Source organism: Dermacentor silvarum, chromosome 1 (genome assembly GCF_013339745.2).
Source record: "Dermacentor silvarum isolate Dsil-2018 chromosome 1, BIME_Dsil_1.4, whole genome shotgun sequence".
Classification (NCBI taxonomy): Eukaryota; Metazoa; Arthropoda; class Arachnida; order Ixodida; family Ixodidae; genus Dermacentor; species Dermacentor silvarum.
In genome coordinates this window covers 240,457,266-240,479,510 of record NC_051154.1, presented here as the reverse complement: position 1 = coordinate 240,479,510, position 22,245 = coordinate 240,457,266, and the positions used below count along the sequence as shown (strand labels likewise).

Here is a 22,245-nt window from a genome sequence, read left to right as displayed (position 1 = left end):
CCACCGACTTGTGCGAACACCTATATATAATGGGAACGCCTTTCCCATATTTTATCTTTATCTTTCTATACTCTTTCCGGCCCCCATTTCCCCCATTCCAGTGCCGGGTAGCAAACCGAAAACTCTCATCCAGTTAACTTCTCTGCCTTTCCTCCCTTTCTATCTTTCTCTCTCCACATCAGCTCCTCGCAAGACAAGTGCAACCATACCTGTAAACATAGGCGAGAAAAACTTAATCAGGTGGTACACAAACTCTTAAATAAAAATGGTATAGCTGTTACAAAACTGTATCGGGTCAGGACAAGGGATTGCCAGGAATATAACAGCCTTATGTTAGCTTGAACTCGCGTGGTCTCGTCAAGGATATCGTATAACATGCGCTGAACACTTCAAAACTTCGTGAATTTGGCCCCTGACGCTTGTCTGTGCCCTAGAGAAAAGCGACAGTTTTCGCCTTCATGATTATTACCCCAGGCTGCATGTAAGAAAATGTCCACAAGTGAATGTCCCGTATTAGGAAAGTATTACGTAGGCAATAGCTGTTCGTAGAAACCGATATTGGCCAATAGTGACAGTGGACATGACAGTAGCGGAAGCGGCGGGCCACCGAAAAACACTTCTTACGTACGAAAAGCTTCGTGAATACGACCTAAGCTTTGTGGCCTGTACTCACTGTGCAGTTTATGCGCTAGAGCAGTTCTTAAGAACAGGCGTCGGCCATTTCTGACACTGAAGATATTGTTATGGAAGGATAGGAGGAAAGAAAAGAAGAAGAAGATCGAGAGACACTGGCTGCTGCGTGTTGTTGCTGGTCAGCTATCTTGACCACATTAACTCTACTTGTGTATATATTGTAAATACATTCTGTCTATACTCCCAACATCCCCGCAACAATATTATTAGCGAAGGCGGGCAGTCAGTGGCAACTGTTTGTCATTGCGGACGAAAACCTTTGTGAAATCTGCCCCGGATTCATGAACCCATCTTTGTATGCAAAACAGTTCATGAGAGCGAGCGTCAGTATTGGTGGTAGCAAAGTCGAGCCGGCCTGCGATTGCGCCGGCACCCTCACTGTCCTCTCGGGCGCGAGTCAGTCATGACAGCCGGAACGTGATAATGAGACAATAGCCATAGTTATGCTTAACCATTAAGTACTTGTAACGTAAGGTAATTCTGTGTATTCGCCTCGCTATCATGACGGACCGGCGCCAGTTCTTATGAGCGGTTCTTGCACAGCAACGACACTGTAAATTCGAGACCAGGAACACAGCGAACGTTACTTTTTGAAACCTGACTTTGCTGTAGAGACAGTGCATAATCGAGATGTACAAGTGGAAGTTTAAATAACCTCTCGTAAAATTCTTCCACCACGCTCGCCGAGGTCTCGAAGCGATCTTACGGGTCTTCTCTCAGAAATGTCGCAGGGACAACGTTCATATGTCATAAGCAAAGAAAAAAAAATTGTGTAAGAAGCCTGTTGTTCGCTTCATTAAGATTAGAGGACGAAGGTTTCCAATTGGCAATAGTCATGAAGGTCGGATTTCGTCATTTACTTGAAAGGGGAAAAAACGCTATATATCCGACTCTGCCGTGGTTTTTAAATACACATTTCGACTGAAAAAAAATCGAAAGTGCGTAACAGCCGGAGTGCCTGACGTTTTCTTTGGCAAGTGTGTACAAAGGAAGTAGGCAGAAGCATGCCATCGGCACCAAGTGTCATTACTTGTTGTACACTCGTCCCAAAGATACATCCATCTGTATACGTTAGCGAGAACGCGCAATTTGTGACGAAGAAGAAGCAGAGAAGAAGAAAGACCCACGAGCCTAGTGTGGGCGTGTTCTGCGTCAGCTGCTCAGCAGGCACAGCAAAGACATGGCGGACCAGGCTTCGGCAGGACGGCGTGGAGCCGCGGTTGGCGGCGTCGCGGCGTCCGGCGGCAGCGTGCGACCCCTCAAGGCAGCTTTGATGGCCATCTTCTCCTTGTCCCTGGCGCTGGCAATCGCCCTAGTAGTCGTCTTCACAGTAAAGAACATTCACAGGCCCAAGTTCCACGGCGAGTTCCAGGCGGCGCACCTGTTCTCGTGGCAGCGGCAACGCTCGGGATTCATCTACACATGTACCTCGGAGCACTGCCTGAAGGAGGGTGAGCAGCTTCAGAAGCACGTAGCCTGGACGCTGGACCCGTGCGAAGACTTTTACGACTACGTTTGCTCCAGCACAAAGCCGGCGTCATCGGTGCGCAAATCGGCCGTCCGACACTTTTTGCGTGAGATTCATGACGTCATCGACAAATACTCACGACTGGGTTGGCTCAAACGCACTCGACTAACCGCCCACGTGTCGTCCTTCTACAAGGCCTGTAAGAACGGCCATTACGACTCCGTTCCAGTACAAATGGAGCAGACACTTGAATTTCTCAAGCTGTCTGGCAAAGACGCAAACCTCGAAGAGGGTCTCGCCTCGCTGGTCAGAATACTGCAGGTATTCCCGCTCGTGCATGTGTCCGTGACGAACAAGGCCAAGAACAGTCGGGAATGCATCGTGCTTAGGAGGCCCAGATCATTTGACGGCGACCACATATTCGACATCCCTAAGGCTTTCTCGAAGAAGTACGTCCCATTCGTCAAAGGTCTTCTAGGTTCCGATCAGACAGCACACAACGTTAGAGAAGTTGACATCTTTCTCAAGAAATTTTCGGGCCTGTGGAGCGAGGGCTACCAGAAAATTTCCGAGTACGAAACAACTACAATTGACGACCTCAGGACGAACGGTTTGGACTGGAAGAAATTCTTGTTCAAGCTAATCGAGTCAGCACAAAAGGACCACTGCGTCGTCATTCGGTCCCCAGATTATTTCAAGCATCTTGACAAGATGCTTCAAAAGTTCACCTCAACTCAAGTCAGAGACTTCGTTAAGTACAGCGCAGTTCTCCATCTCTATCCCTTCGTGAAGCTGCACGACTCTGTCTCGACAGCGGCCTTTCAGAACACCAGCCGGGAGATCTGCTCGCTGCTAACTTACAGAGTATTCAACTACGTTTTTGTCAGACATTTCAACTCAACTGTGCGCCTCGATGTCATCACGAGTGCTGGAATGAAAGAAGCCATCTTACGGAACTCGTACAGGTGAGTCAGAAAGCGAAGCGCAGTACAGCTTTTAGTGGGCACTATAATTGACAAACAGCAGCCACGAGCCTCAGTTGCTTTGGCTGGATTGTCTACTTTTTGTTAAGACATGGCGTCGGACCAGAGAAAGAAAAAAATGTCGCAGTTTCACCCGAAAGGCGAAGCATCAATTGCGATAGCAACTTAGCAGAGAGCTATACGGAGTAAGGATAATAGTTTTATCGGCTGTATAAACTTGGGACATGCAGCCGCACCAGCAACGCGCAGAACTGTTGTCGACGCCGTCGCCGTTTTGCCCGCGTTCGCACCGAACGCGCGCGGCGTTGGTGACTGTTGCCAGGGCCTCTGGGCGCGGCTCGGAGATTTTCGACGAGATGATAACGGGAAACTCGTCGAGCAGCGTCGGAAGTCTTTACCACCTTCTCGCCTCGCAACGTCTTTATATAAATACGCATTTGGTGCCGCAGCTAAACGTCGCCTACCCTCCCTCCCTCCCGTCCCCCCACGGCCTTTCGCGCGACGGAAGAAGTCGCGTTTGCTCTATACATATATGGTGATTGTAAAGGAGGAAAGAAACTCTTAATTATGCAGCCCTTCAGGGAGCACGGCGCAGAACGCGCGTTTGTTCTACGCCGTGCGTTCGCTCACCGTGAAAGCGCGCGTCCCTCGCGCCCTTTGACTCGCACATACAGCGGCCGGCGACGATTTCATTGCCCTTGACGTCATACGGAACCTCACGGCGACGGCGACGGCAGAAATCCTCTTTGAGTGTCCATATAATTGCTATCGCAATAAAAATGAAAAGCCGGCAGATCCCATGCCCTGTGGGAATCGATGTTATGCGAAGCAGTATGCGGGGAGCCTACCAAGTTAACGAAACGACCACGAGAGCACCAAGACGTAGGCGGCTCTTTCATGACCCACATGACACGCATGTCATGACATTCATGTCATGAGTCCTCAGGAACCCCTTTAACTACACCTAAGAGACCTTCCTTCACTTAGTGCCCACGTCCGGACCCATTCCAGTGGTTTTTGAGTGTTAATAGTTTTCTCTGAGACATTCTCATTTTTGTTAAGTCATGCCCATTATTATGACTTCTACCACCATCCTTTAGTGTTTCCTTCATTTGGTACCCACGTCCGAACCCATTTCAGTGGTTTTGAGTGTTAATCTTTTTTTTTGCTGAGTCATTGTGATTTTTGCTGAGTCATGCTCATGATTATGGCTTCTACCAGCATCCTTTAGTGTTTCCTTCACTTAGTACCCAAGTCCGAACGCATTTCAGTGGTTTTTGAGTGTTAATATTTTTCGCTGGGTCATTGTCATGACCTACATGACACGCATGTCATGACATTTGTCATGACCTATCACTTATGTTCGTCATACACTCCTGTCATACTATGCCAATTTTGGTACCTACCAAGTTAACGAAACGACCATGAGAGCACCAAGACGTAGGCGGCTATTTCATGACCTACATGACACGCATATCATGACATTCATATCATGACATATCATTTATGATTGTCATATACTCTTGTCATAGTATGCCAATTTCGGTACATACCAAGTTAACGAAACGCCCATGAGAGCCCAAAGACGTAGGCGGCTAGATAGATACATAGATATTGTCAAAGTAGGAAATATTCGCCAAGAAACTTCGCACTTTAAAAAATATGGTAGAGCAGGGTAATAAATCTACTCTATGTGCCGTTTGTTGAATGTCGCAAACAGAAGTACAGTCCACCTTTTATAAGTCACACATGAGGTCATTTGGGAGCTTAGCCTCAGCTTTCGAGATTACGACCTTTTGTCTAAATTCAATGTTCGGCATGGAATCACAATTAGGTTGAGAGTAGAGGCTGACTGCTCAGTCGATAAAGCACATCCCGTTCGTGTAAGAGTGTTCCTATTACGCCTGAGCAGCATGTCAGCCAGTCTGTGTTAAGTTACAACTATCCTGATAATTCACTGCGGAGTCAACGTTCAGCTTGACTTTTCATCACACACAATCAAGTGTTCTAGTAAGAGGAATTCGTGTATTGTGCATTACTCACTTCCTTTTAACAATTCTGTGCCCTTGTTGATGGTTGGTGCCCCGTCGCTTGTGAACCAAAGTTAATTCTGTATACTCCAGAAATTCCTAACTTATACCATGTGTTTCAGCGAAGACTGGTTAATTATTTTAAAAGAGGCAGTAAGATGAAATTGTAAATCTTCGGTGACACGTCGTTAGCGCTGGCGGAAATCGCAAACTCATTATTCACCGACATTAATGAATTAAAGCTTCTGTAAAATTTTGCAATTGTGGAACTGAAGCCAGTTAGTGCTCAAAGCACGTTCACTTGGTCCGTATTCCGAGACTATCACCACTTATAGATCTCCGTCCGCACACTTTCGACGAAATGGCCAAGTGTTTCACCTATTTTCACTTATACTATATAATCTGTCTTGAAATACACCGTTGTGTTTCATGGCAGATTTTGACGAGATATTTTGAAACTTGTAGTAGTCTCATGATTCTTTCTGAACGTACATGATTTCAGTATTAACCGACTTCAATTTCGCACATGTAAAATATGGCCTAACGAAAATAATGAGAAATGAATGCCCAAATCTTTGTTAATAAGCTTATCAACAGCGGTAAAACAGTTCTGATATAAGCAGGCGCTAATAATGTGTTGCCGAATAATTAACACCTTTACTATACTGCACTGTTTTTAACAACTTAACTTTTCACTAAATGACTACGGGTTCAGTGCTTACTTTTTGCTGCGTTATGTTTAACCTGTTACGCGCTGGATCCTTTTTTTGCTGTAGTCGAAATTAGCTTCTGTTCTACCCTCGTAGGAGCGTGCTGGACTCCGCCGTCGAGATCCCCATGACTACAGTGAACAGCATCGAGGACGAGATCATGTCAATCGGGCCCACTTATTTCAGCCTGATGGACGACGTGGATGCCTACTATTCTGTCAACTCTTTCGACCCAGACGTCAAAAACATGCTTCTTTCCTACGTGAAGGCAAAGGCTGCGCTGTCCGAGCACTATGTCACATCCGTGCTTAAATCTGGAGAAACCATTCTGGATGGAAACCTGGAGTTGACATCGCAGTTCGACCCGGACACCAACGTTCTTACTGTGCCGCTTTCCATCGCGCCGCTCGTGCTCAAGGGCCGCGAGTTCTTCCTCGAGTCGTCAACGGTGGGTTTCGTGATGACGCGCTTCCTCTACCACGTGTTCCAGGAAAAGTTCCTCTTTAGCGCTGACGCCGAGACGGAGGGGCTTCAGGGCGTCAAAGGTTGCCTGGAGAAACAGTATGGCTCCATAGATGTGGGCCCGTTCAACAAGACTCTGGACGGCCAGCGGACGCTGCGCGAGAACATGGCGGACAACGTGGCCGTAACTGTGCTCCACAGGGCTTATCGGACCTCACTGCTGTTCTACATATCGACCATGGACGCGCTGGGTTTCCAAAATGTGTTCCTGCACTTTGAGAACCTCCCCAGCGTGAGCTCGGAGCAGCTTTTCTACCTGATGTTCGGCCAGTCCTTCTGCGACCCAGACGAGGACACCGAGCGCGTCATCGACCACGCCACCTGGGCGCCGGCAAAGTACCGGGTGAACGTGCCCCTTAGCAACTACGAGCCGTTTGCCAAGGCCTTCGAGTGCCAGCCTGGAAGCAAGATGAATCCAAAGAAGAAGTGCCATGCCCTGTGACCAGCTTGCCACGAGAGTGTAAAAGACAAGTCTGTCATACTTCCAATTTACGTTTTGTGTCTCGACTTCATACCAAAGCACAACATGCACATCACAATAGTTTTTTTATATAAGAGGTTGTGTCGCAGCTCTACTTTAGCCTTTGATTCTGTTTCATGATTTTTCTTTCTTAAGAGCCAGTCTTAAGGGTTTTCCATCTCATATCTACTCGCAGTAAACACGACTCTCCGTTGTATCTGAGATTTACAGTTGCTACATCCTCCGGTCAGAGGAACCACCAAAAATTTGTTTAAATCGACTATTGGAATCCCAATCTGATCTAAGACTGAGGGCACCCGCCATGGTTGCTTAGTGGCTATGGTGGTGAGCTGCTAAGCACGAGGTCGCGAGATCGAATCCCGGCCACGGCGGCCGCATTTCGACGAGGGCGAAATGCGAAAACGCCCGTGTGCTTAGATTTAGGTGCACGTTAAAGAACCCCAGGTGGTCCAAATTATTCCGGAGTCCCCCCACTACGGCGTGCTTCATAATCAGATCGTGGTTTTGGCACGTAAAGTCCCATAATTTTTTTAAAGACTGAGAGCATATCTGGGGCCAAATTCGCAAGCCTTTGCGTTCGTAAGGGGTGTTTGCCACATTTACGGGCCACCTTCGCTAATACGTTCGTCATCACGATTGGTTTACACAGTTTTAGCGAAAATATTTTTGGTGAATACGGGCCCTGCTGCGTAGCCACGATAAGTACGTGTCTTCAACGTCTTGCATACGGCCGTCTTGAATATACCCATAATCTCGTCATTATCATATCGCTTTATCAGCCAGTGCTATGGTCTTATTCCACTCCTAATGCTGTCCATGCGAAAAACAGAGTACAGAGGGACGGAATTAAGACAAGGTGGGACTTGACGGACACAAGCGCTTACTTTCAACAATGTTTTCATTGTTGGGAACCACACATATACAGGGTGACCAAGTTCCAGTTTTATGGAATTTTTGAAAATCGCCTGTCGCAGATAAAATAAGTCTAGTCGTTGAGCTGGATTATTCAGAGAGGCGCACATTACTTGCACGAGAAATCTAAACACATATTCAACTAATTAACAAACATCCACTACTTTGAATTAATTACTTCATGGCACATATTGTAACTTACGAATTGTAGCCGGTGAGTTGCCAAGGCGCATCCACTTGGAAAGAACTTCCAGAATGACGTCAGTTTGGAGATATTCTCCATCGAACTTGCAGTAAAAATTAACTGTTGTTCCGCTTACTTTCTTAACAAAACGCTCTTTTGTGCACTGAAGCACAAAAGGAACTAGAACGCCCGTGTATTTCGATCGTTCCACACTTTGGGAAATAATGTCTCTAAACTGGTGTCGTCCTGGAAATTCACTTCTAGTGGATACGTTTTGCAAGCTCACCGGCTACAATTCGTAAATGGCAATATGTGCCATAAAGTAATTAAGAAGTTAATTTGTGAATTTTTGTTAATTCGTAGATTATGTGTTTCGATTACTCGTGCTAGTTATGTCCGTCTCTTAGAATAATCCAGCTCAAGGACAAGAATTATGCTATCTCCCACAGGCTATTTTTAAAAATTTCATAAAACATAAAAATGATCGCCCTGTATATTGACAAGCGCACGTGATGAGAAATTAAGCTGCCGTGTGGCCAAATTGCCGAAACGAAAGCAAGATAAACCCAACACTTTTTCAGACCTCATCATCGGCATCTTCATGATCACCTGTTCGGTACAGCATAGGACATACGTCCTATGTATACGTAGAAATAGGGCGTTAAACCCTATAATAGGCCAGAAATGTCTAAGCCTTTACCAAAATGGGGATAGCAACCAGTATGGATGCCCTGGTAAACACGCGACCAATGAGGATGGAAGGTGACTAAAGGGGACCGAAAAAGGAAGGATGCGCCACTCGTGCAGTAATTACGCATGCACGCACAGCCGGCGCCCCTCCACTGCCTACGACGTTATTAACGCGTCGGTTATAACGCGCCGGGTATCGCGCAAACAAATTTAGTGGAACCTACTTGTACGGGAACTGTCGAAGATATACGTAGCATTATATGATGGTCGGCATGGTGCGGAATATATATGTTCGGCAATGTAAATGTGTGCGTCTCTCGGCTCCTACTCCTCATGCATATATAAATAAATAACGCATACTATACATCAGCCTAACCACCACGCACATCATTACCACGCATAGCACATTCCGCACCACGCCGACTGCCATATAATGCTACGCATATCTTGGACAACTGCATAACCGGCAAGACAAGAAAATCGGCGGGCACTAACCACCACCAAGTGAGTGCCCTATTTTCTTATTTCTGCAACGGCCGTACACCCGCCAGGCTAAGCCCAACGCCGAACGAGCTGCCGCAACCCCGTCCAGGAACGCGCCGTTGCACCCGTGGCGTGTGCTCGCGCCGCTCGAACGTATCTATGAGCATAGCAGGGGCGCCCACTCACGTGGTGACTAAGAACTCTCGATATGAGCCTAGCAGCAGTAGAAGCAATCGGAATACCAAGAGAACAACTGGAAGATACAAACACAATGCAGATGGACCCGACTGAAGTAAACAACGCAGAAACTACTTGGAATTATGACGCAAGCAGCGGAAGAACAATTGAAAGTGAGAGCATTTGGATCACGAGTGGCAGAAAAGGCAAGAAGGACGCTGAAAATAAAACGACACAAGAAAACAACCCAACCAAGGAACAAACGAGCAGAAAGCCACAGCCACCGCAACAGCGAAAGCCCAAGATGCCGCCTCTACCAGTCGACGACTTCAAGGTCGTATACCGCCCACAAGCAGGCCTTGACTTTGCAAAGTGGAACTATGTCGCTATCATGCACGCCATCGGAAGAGCCAATGGTTTCTCGCAGCAAGACTTCGGCGAAAAAAAGTGTACGTTCAAGTGCATAGTATCGAGAACCTGATTATTTCAAACATGGCCTATACTGAAAAGACACCCAGAAAATCGAAAATATCAGCAGAATACAACTTGGCGGCACTTTCTTCGCCGTAAAAGGCAACACGAGAACCCCGGATGACGTGTCCAGAGGCATAATAAGCGGACTCTTGCCCGGTACGAGTAAAGAAGAACTCAAGGCAAGTACGCGCGCACCAGCAAGGTACACGATTCTCCACGCCCGTACGCTCGGGTAATCGTCCGCGGCCGTGATCTTTTTCCAAGGACCGCACGTTCCAGATCACGCCCGCTTCGAGAGTCTTGAGTTTCAATGCCGACCCTACCGCAAGTCGATGTAATACTGCAGGACCTGCGCCAACACGGGACACCGCCAGGATGTCTGCCCAAGACCACTGCCAGCCTTCTGCTATAAATGTGCCAAAACCAATCAACTACGGGAGCATGAGTACAAGCCCGCCTGTAAGTTATGCGGAGAAGGGCATGAAACTGCAAGATTGCAAGAAAAGACTGAAACCCAGCCCGCCGCCATTCAACATACGACAATAACGCATGGACAGGCTCAAAGCGAGAGGCATTCGCTATAGTTGAAGCGGCGAATTCCCAGAATTAGGAAGCCCAACCACCACCAGTTTGAGCAGCAGGGCTGGCAGCAGCCCCAGACGAAGTAAATCTAGATCTATACTTCAATCGCCCTCCCGATCACGCTTACGCTCGCACTCGCCCAAACGCGTGAGCTACTCGGATGTGGCAAGCGAATCGAGCGGATCGAGAACCACACGAGCAGCTCCAAACTCTCGTCGGCCGAAACTGCGGCCTTCCAGGCTCTCGAAAATAGGGTGAAAATTCAAAACAGTCAACTACAAAACCAGCAGGCCTTCATTGACAAGCTAATACAAAGCCAACAGAAACAGCAAAACAACATAAACAGGCTTCTACAGAAGTGCGAGGAGCACAGGGACCTCATTGACAAGCTGCATCAGAAATCTACGAAAGCCCAAGAGAACATTGCACAGCCGCGACCCTCCCTTCCCAACGCAGATGTGGAATCCGTAGTTGACGCAAGATTACAAATCCTCCAAGCAACTCTCATGAAAGCCATCCACGCCACAATTGAGAAAATCGTCCAGTCACCAATAGCAACTTTCGCTGCAAGTATGGCCAACAAGATTACCACGCCAGACGCCAAGATCGATGAACCTGCAGCGCTGCAAAACAATTTCATAGCCCACATGGAGAAGACCTACGTAATCAAAAAGCATCTCAACACCTGAATAAATGAGATTCAGCCCGACAGAAAGCGTGCGCGAGCAAGCGGCCGAAGTACCTCTCACTCAGTTTCACCTACCCGCGAGCGCCGGCAGGGAACAGAACCAACCGAAGATTGTGGTTCTTAATCATAGGACGACAAATGCACTCTCGACTCTCCGCATATGGCAGTGGAACTGTCGTTCCTACCGACCATGACATACTACCTTACAAAAATTTGTCAAATAGGACCCACCTGACCTCACCTGACCTGCAAGAAACAAATACACAGAACGTCCGGCTGCAAGGGTACAACGCCCACGCGCAAACAAAACGCACGGCAATCCTCACCAAGAAGAATTTCACCGTACAGGAATTGGAACTAGTCAACACACCAATCGAACACACCTTAATAGAAGTCATACCGGAGAAGAAATCGCACAAGGGCCTCTTCCTTGCGAGTGTGTACATCCCTCCCAGAGACAACCCTTCAGACTTCGACCACCTTGTCTGAAAAGTTAAGAAACGCACCGATGGTCATCAAGTCGTTATAGTGGGGGACTTCAACGCCCCACACACGGCCTGGGGATACCAGACTACCACGAAGAAAGGAGTCCTACATGACACTGCACAACAGCACAGACTCACCATGTGGAACGACCCGTTCCAAACCACGAGGATAGGCAATAGTGTCTCCAGAGACACAAAGCCAGATCTCACCTTCCCGCTAAACATGCCCTCGGCAGAATGGAGCCGACTCCCCGAAACCTTGGGCATGCAGCGACCACCACATCCTCCAACTAACCGCGGCGCACACTTGCAAACCCGCCAGGATTGGAACGGCCCGGGTAACGGAGTGGAAGTCATTCAGAGACGGGCTAAATGTCGAGACCACCATCGAGAACATAGACGAAGAAAGTCCTCAACACGGCGGAACGCCATGCACACCAATACAATACAGCTGAATGAAGTAGCACCAGCCGTCGACACGCACCTCCTCCACTTCTAGGAAGCCAGAAGAGCTCTCCTCAAGAGATGGAAGAGGCAGAAGCTAAATAAGAAATAATAGAAACGAATCGCCCTCCTCACCGAGCAAGCACAGGCATAAGAGGAGAGATTAGAAAAACAGAACTGGCACGCATACTGCGACAAACCCTGAGCACAAAGACTGGGTGGCACCTCCTGCGCGCCCTTCTCGACAACGGCCCTACGAAGACGCAGCGGCGACAGCACCTCTGTAGGCTCGTGCACAGCCACGCCGGATCGGAAGAGAACCTCCTTTGAGAAATTCAGAAAAAACTGTGTGGCTACCCGTTAATACGACGGCACACGGCAAAGTTTACGGTGGGAAACAAAACCCCGAACTTGACCTTCCTTTTACGCAGGCTGAACTTTCTGCAGCACTATCGACGCTCTCACCAGAAACACCAGCCCGGGCAAAAATCGGATCAGCAACAAGCATCTCCAGAACCTTCCGCAGCAGGCCACCGCAGCCCTACTCCAGTAATTCAATGCATGCTGGGAGAAAGGAGAGCTACCGGCTGCCTGGAAGCACTCGGAAATCACCATGATCCCCAAACCAAGCATCGAGAGCTTGCGCCCAATTTCCCTTACCTCGTGCGTAGGGAAAATTTTCTAGCACATGATATACAACCGGCTTACCCCAAACCTCGAAGACAACTGATATTTTCCGAACACTACGTTCGGATTCAGGCAGACCCTGTCAACGCAAGACGTCTTCCTTCTCCTCAAGGAAGGCCTGATAGACCATCTGAGCACCAGAAGCAAATCCTCGATCCTAGTTATCAACGTAAAGGGAGCTTTGGCAACGTCAGTCACGAAGCTATCCTCTGCAACCTTGAAGACCTGGTCTGCTGGTCTCGGACATATGACTATGTCAGGAATTTCCTCCCGGACCGCACGGCCACAGTGGGAATATACAACCTTCGCAGTGACAGCTACCAACTGCCGAGGAAAAGCACCCCGCAAGGATCGGTCATATCGTCGTTGCTCTTCAACGTCACCATGATCAAACTACTCAGCCTCCTCGACGCCATACCAGACCTATGATACGCTTTTTAGGCAGATGATATCACGTCATGGACAAGGGCCTCAAACACCGGAACGCAAGAAAGACGCCTACGGAAGTAGTAGTTACCATCGAGAGGCACTTGCAAAAATGCGGCCTCCGCTGTGCTCCTGAGAAGTCGGAACACCTCGTACTCAAGTCAAGAACGAGATGCAGACCACCCGGCTACGATGACCCCGATCCCAGCGTCACCCTCAATGGAAAACCCATCCCAAAAGTGGAAACCCTACGAGTTCTAGGGCTACACATCCACAAAGACGGGTCCGGAGCGGCCAAACTCCCGCGACCTCAGCGAACAATATCACAGCTCACGCATCTCGCCAGGAGAGTTGCAAGCCATAGAAGCAACCTTAATGAACAAGACACGCTACGCGTGATGCAATCACTCCTCACCAGTCGAATAACACACGGCACGCCCGCCCTGGCGCTGAAGAATGCGGAGGTAGCTCAAGAGAGCTAAAACCATCAAAATCGCCCTGAGACTCCCATCCACAGCTTCGACTACGAGACTTCTCACGATGGGCGTACACAACACCTGGCAAGAACTAGCTGAAGCTCACAAAGCCATTCAATTCGAACGATTGAAGCTCGCACTCACCGGAAGATCAGTGCTCCAACGGCTAAGCTGCGGCGAAACCTTTATAGCCGCAACGGACCGAAAAGAAAGAATTTCCCCGAATAACCGGGAATCCCTGTGCATAGCACCAATCGCACGCAACATGCACCCCATGGTTAACAAGGAAAGAAGACAAGCCCGAGTGGATAATCTACATCGAAGACACAGGCAAGATCCGGACGCCAGACACCGACGCAGCCAAATACCCGCAAAGAAACGCTTACGCCCTGAGCGTCGTAGATTGTAGATTCCCAGGGCAGAGAGCTAGCGTCTGCCACAGTACGCGCACAAGACCCCGAAACTGCAGAAGAGGTGGCGATCGCCCTAGCAACTACCATGTGCATGGACGCAGCTGTCGTCTTTTCGGATTCTCAAGCAGCTGTCAGTAATTACGCTAAGTTAAGGGTCGCGTGCCAATAGAAGCACTCAAGATATTGAAGCACCGTAGCACTCCGATCACGTACACCTGCGTGACATGGGTACCTGGGCCCGAGGGGCTGGAGGGGAACGAAGCGGCACACGCCGTGGCCCGCGATCCCGCCTGCCGGGCCAACCCTTCCTACTCTCGGGACATCCGGCCTGCGTCAACGGGACAGAGACCGTACGAATCACCTACTCAGAGATCCTTTAACATCACAGGCTGGAACGCAGGGTGTACCCACCACCTCACCCAAAGCTCAACAAAGAAGAAAGCACCGCACTCAGAAGACTACAGAATAACACTTGCACCCACGGAATACTGATCCATAGAGTCTACCCAACGCTACAGGGTTATCTCTGCCCGGACACCTTGGCGCACCTGATCCTTGAGTGTCCATGGCACCTAGACACAGACGCATTGCCCTCAGAGAAAGACTGTAACGCTAGACAAGAAAGCGTAGACCTCATCGAAACGTGGGAGGCCAAGCTCGTCTCTGAGGGCCTGGAGCAACAACGACGCCTCGTCGCCAGGGCCAAGGAGGCAGTGAAGGCCAGATGGTTCCTGGAATGAGGAGACCTCCCACCTAGAATAGAACCGAAGCTTGCCCGGGATAATGTTTCAAAAATAAACGTTTACGCCTCCTCCTCCTCCTCATCATATATCTTGTACGATTCCTGTTCATGGAGGTTCGACTTAAGTTTCTGCAAGTTAGCCACGTGGCAATTTGGATTGGTGATTACGTGTGCGTGTGAATATGTATGTGTGGTTCTACAATATAAAAATTTAGTCGGAAGTCAGCGCTTGTGTCAGTCTCCCCTGACGTCGTGCCTGGGGAAGCTTTTCGAAAACGCTGTGCTCAATCGCCTGAAGCGTCACGTGGATGACACGGGTTTCTTTCCTGACACGATGTACGGCTTCAGGCCACATTTGTCAACTCAAGACATACTACTCCAATTGAAGGAAGAAGTACTGGACCATGTCACCACACATGTAAAATGCATACTCGCACTGGACCTTAAAGGCGCATTTGATAACGTAGCTCATGAGGCCATCCTAAAAAACTTATCGCAACTCAATTGCGGCGAACGAATCTATAACTACATTCGAGCATTCTTAACGGACCGCACGGCAACGGTAGGCGTGGATACCCTCAGAACAAAAGAGAAAAAGGTTCCAAATAGAGGCACTCCTCAGGGATCAGTCTTATCGCCTTTTCTCTTCAACGTCGCCATGAAAAACCTCCCAGAGCATCTAGAGAAGATTCCGCACCTTCGTCACGCAATATATGCGGATGACATTACCATTTGGACAACTCGAGGCTCGGATGGAGAACAGCAGGACGCCCTGCAAGCGGCGGCAGACGCTGTCACCGAATACGCCAAAGAGTGCAACCTGGAATGCTCCCCAGAAAAATCCGAGCTCCTCGTTCTCAAAAAGAAATCAAGAAGAAAAAGCACAGAGAGAGAGGCCATAGAAATACACCTAAACCAAAAACCTATACCCAGAGTCCAAACACTCCGCATATTAGGTGTCTCCATGCAAAATAGTGGTCGCAATAACCACACTGTAAACGCACTGAAACAAACTGCCTACAGCGTAGCTCGCATGATTAATAGAGTTGCCAGTCGCAGACATGGCATGAAGGAAGAAGACTTATTACGCTTGACTCAGGCCCTTATCGTCAGTAGAGTCACGTACGCGACACCTTATTTGAACTTAACATCAACAGAAAAAGCCCAAATAAATGTGTTACTGCGGAAAGCGTACAAACAAGCCCTCGGCCTTCCTCCAGGAACCGGAACAACGAAACTTCTATCCCTGGGCATCCACAACACATTAGAAGAACTAATTGAAGCACACCGACATGCGCAAATCACGCGCCTCAACCTCACTAGAACAGGCAGAGCAACACTTCGAAGGTTGCAATACCCTGTGGCGACAACCAACAATCAAGAAGTACTCCGCAAGTCCCTACACGAGCAAATAATGGTGGCGCCTGTTCCGCGTAACATGCACCCGGAATATCACTTGGGCAGGAGAAAAGCACGAGCGATAACAATAGAAAGGAGATACGGCACTCTCTCCACTGCTCGCTGGACAGATGCGGCCATGTACCCGAATGGAGAGGGCATGGTAATCAGCGTGGCTGGACACAGACAGCAAGAACTGGTATCCGCCTCCGTTCGTACGCAGAACGTCGCCGCAGCCGAAGAGGCCGCTATTGCCCTCGCCATCTCGGCATCGAGACAAAACGAAGAACTATATATTCTTACAGACTGTCAATCAGCATGTCGAGCCTACGCGAACGGCCATCTACATAAAATCGCATGCGATATTCTACATCGCCTCAACGAAATACCCCGCACCACGATAATTTGGACACCGGGACATGAAGGCGTCAGCGGAAACCATCGTGCACACACGATAGCCCGAGGTCACTGCAACCGGGCACTGCAAGAGACGCCAGAAGACCCAAGTCCAGACACACTACAAACTTACTACGATATACTGCAGCACTACCGCCTTTCGAGAAGAACGATGCCGCCACCCCACCCATCCCTCACCAGAGCTGAAGCCACGACCTGGAGGCAACTCCAGACCAACACCTATCCTCACCTCACGCTCCTTCACGCTATGTACCCCACCCTTTATCAGCCCCTTTGTCCTTTCTGTACAGAGCGAGCTACCCTCTACCACACCACATGGGCATGCCAAAATATCCCCAATAACTCCCCAAATCGAAACGCAACGCACGAGCAGTGGGAGATGGTGCTGACCAGCTCGGCACTGGAGGATCAGCGAAAGCTTATCGCCAGAGCCGAAAGTGCTGCCACCGCCGCTGGGGCCCTGGACTGAAGGCTCCACCCACCACGGAGATCGACGCTTCTCCGTGCGTCATCAAAATAAAGTTTTGTCTCTCTCTCTCTCTCTCTCCCCTTTGCAGTCTTCTGTCCGCCGGTGCGGATTATTAACTATCCCAGTCACACAGTTTGCTTCAGTGTAATGCTGACGAAAAAGCCAGAATGAGGTCAATGCCTTTATTCTTTCTCTCCCATGGGAGGGGGATACCATTTACGGATGTGCCGCTCTTGACTCAGTGTCTAGAATCATGTGTCCCGACTATCCACAATGTCATTAACCGTATATAAGGTGATAAGTACGATATATGCGAGTGGAATTTTTGTAGCACTCTGTGGAGTTCAAACAGGTGCACTCAGGCGCTATTCATCGGTCACTAACTGGGATAGCACGCGAAGTCTTTCACACAGGCCCGTAACAATAACTTGTATGGGTGTACGAGTTCTGCCCTCGGTTGCCGCAGCGCTTACGTAATTGCACGGCATTTTGACGAGCGCTACGGCTGACGTTATCTGCGACAGAACTTGCGACAGAACTTGCGACGGAAACAATTGTAACCGTTTCTGGCTCTCTCCAAAAAGTTGACGTCCATTTGATGGGGAGAATGATTTGGAAATATTCACCTTGACCTTACGCACTCTTTCTGTCTTTCCTATTTATTTTTTAAGTTCACGCGGTCAGTACGCATGACGCTGTTTGCCATGGAACGAGCTGTCACTGCTCTAGCGCGTTGGCGTTGCTGCTGTCGCCGACGTCTATGCCACTCGACAGACACTGAAACATCCGTGGTTTCCGATAATAGCTCACTTGTTTTCGGAAGAGACTCCTCAATGGGTGACTCGCTGTCATCCATATAGTGTCGCAAGTCTTCAGAGAAGCATGATATATATGACGTGAGTTCGTATCCCACCTGCGGTCAGTTGTTTTTTCATCCACTTTCATTTCCATTTATTCATCATTTCTTTAATTTAATCAAGAACTACAAGTCATTTCCCCTGGGTTGTCCTTGGAGTCAATGTCTGTTGGCTTCTTATGATATTAGTGATAAAAATTGCTGACTCTCCAGTAATCAAGAGTAGATGTAAGCATGAAATGGCTACCATATGGCGTCTTTTGCTGCCTGTGGTGCCGTCGCCTTCAACCGCGTTTCTTCTAGCAACAGTCCAACGCGCTCGGCGTCTGCTGCCACTTCTTGTCGCATCGAAGTGGTCGGCTGCAAATGTGCGGCCTTAGGTCCCCTGTAATCTGCCTTTTGAACGTCGCTACTGGAAATGACAAATAAAACTTCGGCGTACTCGAAGTTACAGCTTGAGGGATATTGTGAAGAAACATTAGGAAGAACTCGGAAGCAATATTTTTTGTAACTTTTTTTGGAGAGTAACTAGCGTATGTAATGCGGCCCTGTACAAAGGGTTGGGGGCCAGAGACCGCATTTTGTTAAGTTATGACTGGTTGCCCAAATGATCTCGTTTTGTTCTCGCAACTTGCCGGCATGTTGTCGTTTTGAGTGCCCGGATAACGGCTCTGGCTTTTGGCTCAAGGTCACTTGAAGGTCGCCGACAACAAGTATGCTTAAAATCGGGCCCCTCGGTTTCCTTTCTTCTCGTTCATTACATAACTAGGGTCTCGAATCCGGCAGCTTTGATGCCTTCAGGTAGCATGTGTGCCTCATATCAAAGGTGTCTGCAATTGAACTTGATTCCCTAACCTTATCATGGATTCGTAATTTTCTTTCTAATCGCGAACAGTTCACTGTTGATGGTAACTTTTCCCCTCCCCTGTCTGGCGTTGCCTCCAGTGTACCCCAAGGCAGCGTACCCGGACGCGCATTTCTATTTGCGCCCAAGCCCAGTGCTCGACCGCTGGCGCCGCCATGCGCCGCTCGCGCGTGCCATGTTTCTAGCCGCCGCCGTTGGAACGGAGAACACGCTGCGCTGGTGGTGATTAGGCACGACTGTGTCTGCTGCTATAAGGAATCGATGCCATTCCTAAATAAACGCATCACTGTTTTGATGATCCAAATATAATCTCACTATCAGGGAGGGAGCAGTCTACCTGACTGGAGCAGTACTTTTTTATTTGGGGTGTTGCGGAGCGCAGCGTAGCAACACCCCAACGACCACCGCTTCGCGTCGGCGCCAACCTCCTTGGTCGGCGCCCGGCACCACAGCTCCCGCCGCGGCCCCGGGGTTCAACCGGCCGCGCTGCCAAACAGAGAGGAAAAAAAATAAAAGCGTGATACCAAGAAAAAAAAAGTTTCCAGCCAAAGCGAGATTCGAACCCACGTACGCCTGGTTCCGAAGCGAGCGTCGTAACCACTACGCCGTACAGCCACTTTCCTTTTTTCTTTATTACATGGGAGCAGAATCTTCAGCAACACAAGAAACAAGGCATTACAGGTACATATTCAAAAGTCAGGCAAGCATGTGCACGCGTCCAATACAGGCATCCAGTCCGGCGCTGTTTCTTGAGCAGCGTACACACTACGAACGTAGGCAACAGATTCCCGAAAAAACGACCGCGTGCTTTCGCGGTGGTTCAGCGTGCCTGTCACACATTCTACTGCGCCAAAGACTATGTAGACCAAGTACTATGAACATGTCATATGGTGGGTCACAGGGATCGTCAAAAGGTGAGAAACGAATTGTGTATGGTGTGATGCCTAAATCTTTTTTAAGTGTTCTTTGGAGAATGTCCCAGAAGAACACGGCATCCCTACAATCGACAAAACAGTGATCAATCGTTTCAGCATGTGGACACAAACGGCAGTTTGTAGACCACGGCACGAAACAGCCCCTTTTTTCTAACCAGGGTTTGTATGGAGCTCACGTGTTGAAGCCATGCCGCGTGATAACCTTTTTCTTCCTCTTGAGAGTGGTGGTCTTGGCCTAGTTCACCTTTTTGTTAGGCAAATTGTCTCCTGGTTATTCTTCTTTCGGGATGTAAACAGTCATTTTCTAAGAGAGATGTTACAACTTCGATTAATGAATTACCTTCCAGAAATAGTTGTGCCGTCATCTGTCAGAGATGCACCACCTGCTCCTTGGGGATTCTTGAAAGAGGTTGTTGAAGGCTTTCACTTTCTTAAAGTTCGCTTAAAGTTCGCTTAAAGATGCATGACATGACATGACGAACATAGTTGACCACACCACAGAGTACCACACCACCATATAAGTACTTAGGAGTTCTCCTTACGCACAATCTTTCGTGGACTAATCACATCACCTCCATTTCAGCTAACGGCTCCAGATCATTAGGATTACTGCTCCGCAACTTAAGAAGTGCGCCTTCCCCACCATGAAAACTAGCTTACATAACTATTGTACGACCGCAAATTGAGTACGCCTCTTCTATATGGTCTCCCCATCAAAAATGCGTGATCGAAGTCTTGGAGAGCCTCAAAAATAGAGCGAGCCGTTTCATTAGAAAAAAATTATAGTAATCAGTTAAGTGTAACCCAAATAAAACTCGACCTTTCGTTTCAATCACTCATTATACTCGCCGTGACATTTCCCTTCTATTATTATTTCATAGATTCCTTCACACAGTTGGTCTATCCTTATCAAACCCGAAAAAAGCATCCTTGACGTCACAAAGGCAGAACAAGCATTTCAGCTACACCCGAATTTATGGCAATACACACGCTTTTACTCTTTTCAGCTTTGCCCCGTGCGGTCCGTTTATGGAACGCTCTCCCCGACAACATCGCTTGCCAATCAAAACACAGTTCATTTCGCAATATTCTAATCGATAAATATGCCGTTTCAACCGTCTAATACGTCTTGCCTTCTTTTTTCTTTCCTGCATTTTTCTACAAGCTAATAAAAGAAATTCAGTGATCATCACATTTTTTTTATTGTGTTAACTGCTTTAAATGGTTCTACTCTTGATATTTTATTTGCTAATATCGTATTAGGGTCCCATACAGCTGCGTTGCGTGAATATTCCTTTTATTGTACTGATGCTTTTTTTGCTTCACGAATATGTTAACGCACCTCCCCTCTAACACAATGCCTTCTTGAAGGCCTGTAAGGTATTTCTAAATGAATAAAATAAATAAATTTATTTTCTTTTAAGTGGCCTGTTGCCTGCTGTTAAGTTCACCTACTAAGTGGTACCTGTAGCCGACAGAACTAGGGTGCCTCGATGGCCTCCCCGCCTGCCCCTCCGTGCAGAGTGGCGACAACTGCGTCATCTGCTACCGCCACCGCCATGTCAGTGCCAGCTCCCGGCAGCTCACGGCTGACGCGCGGGTCTAAAAAAGCTTTGAAAGGGGAAGAAAAGCATTTGGTGCATAACGCAATGCGCATAAAATCAGCATTAACCGTTAGCATGCAGTTAAGCAATTCAATTGTTAGTCGTTGTACAATTTTACAAACTTGTAAAATAGCAGTTTTAACCTTTTTTTTTTTAATGTACAGGTGTGGAATCAGCGTCTTCAAAGCCCACCTCATCTCGCTTTTTCGATTTTTTGACGTAGCGGCGTCTGAACGCAGAACAACACGGGTCCGGTGCTCATGCTCCCCATAATATAAATCGCGAATAGTGAGACTAAACCGCAGCTTTTATGACACTAAAATGAACATTTTTAATGCATTTTTAATCACGCTAGATACTAGACGGGAAAAGGTCGCACATTCAGTTTTTCTGCTTTTAAACATTAAGGATTGGGATGTTGGTTATTAGAAGACTTCGCTTACATGACATGTTGTTCACGTCGCGAAGGTTAAAGCTTTTTATCGCTCTACTTAGTGTAACGAAGACAGAAACGGTTAAATAATTAAAATTAAATTCTGGGGTTTTTCATGCCAAAACTACGATCTGATTGGGAGGCATGCTGCAGTAGGGAACTCCTGATTAATTTTGACCGCATGGGGTTCTTCAAACCTAAATTTATAAATACACAAGCGTTCTTGCCTTTCGCCCCCATCGAAATGCGGCCGTGATCGAAGCCGCGACACTCAGCAGCGGAACGCCGTAGCTACTGGGCTACCATGGTGGGTAAGACCGTAATTATGATGAAATGCTTCTTGAAGGAATTTGCGATACAGATGACACAAACAGCATAAGTGATTTAACGGCGCACCGTCACTGTGCACAATCTTAAAAGCATGCAGGTGATCAATGAAACAGCACAGTAAACAACATAACTGAAGACAGATCTATGCAATATACAAGAGTTCATTGCAAAATAGTACCCCACGTGGT

The 22,245-nt window shown here is 48.1% G+C and overlaps 1 protein-coding gene across 1 annotated transcript; it reads left to right on the top strand.

Annotated features, from left to right (window-relative positions):
• The first annotated feature begins 1,860 nt into the window (after window positions 1-1,860).
• On the top strand, window positions 1,861-6,920 carry LOC119438149 (neprilysin-1). Its single transcript, XM_037704765.2, has 2 exons — window positions 1,861-3,126; window positions 5,981-6,920. Exons 1-2 carry the CDS (start codon window positions 1,874-1,876, stop codon window positions 6,846-6,848), a joined length of 2,121 nt encoding a protein of 706 aa, XP_037560693.1. The 5' UTR covers window positions 1,861-1,873; the 3' UTR covers window positions 6,849-6,920.
• The last annotated feature ends 15,325 nt before the right edge of the window (window positions 6,921-22,245 follow it).

What these genes read in the sequence shown, in the direction of transcription:
- LOC119438149 (XM_037704765.2), top strand. Translation starts at nt 1,874, where the DNA reads ATGGCGGACCAGGCTTCGGCAGGACGGCGTGGAGCCGCGGTTGGCGGC. An exon ending in ATCTTACGGAACTCGTACAG is followed by an intron (nt 3,127 to 5,980) that starts GTGAGTCAGAAA and finishes CTACCCTCGTAG; the next exon opens with GAGCGTGCTGGACTCCGCCG.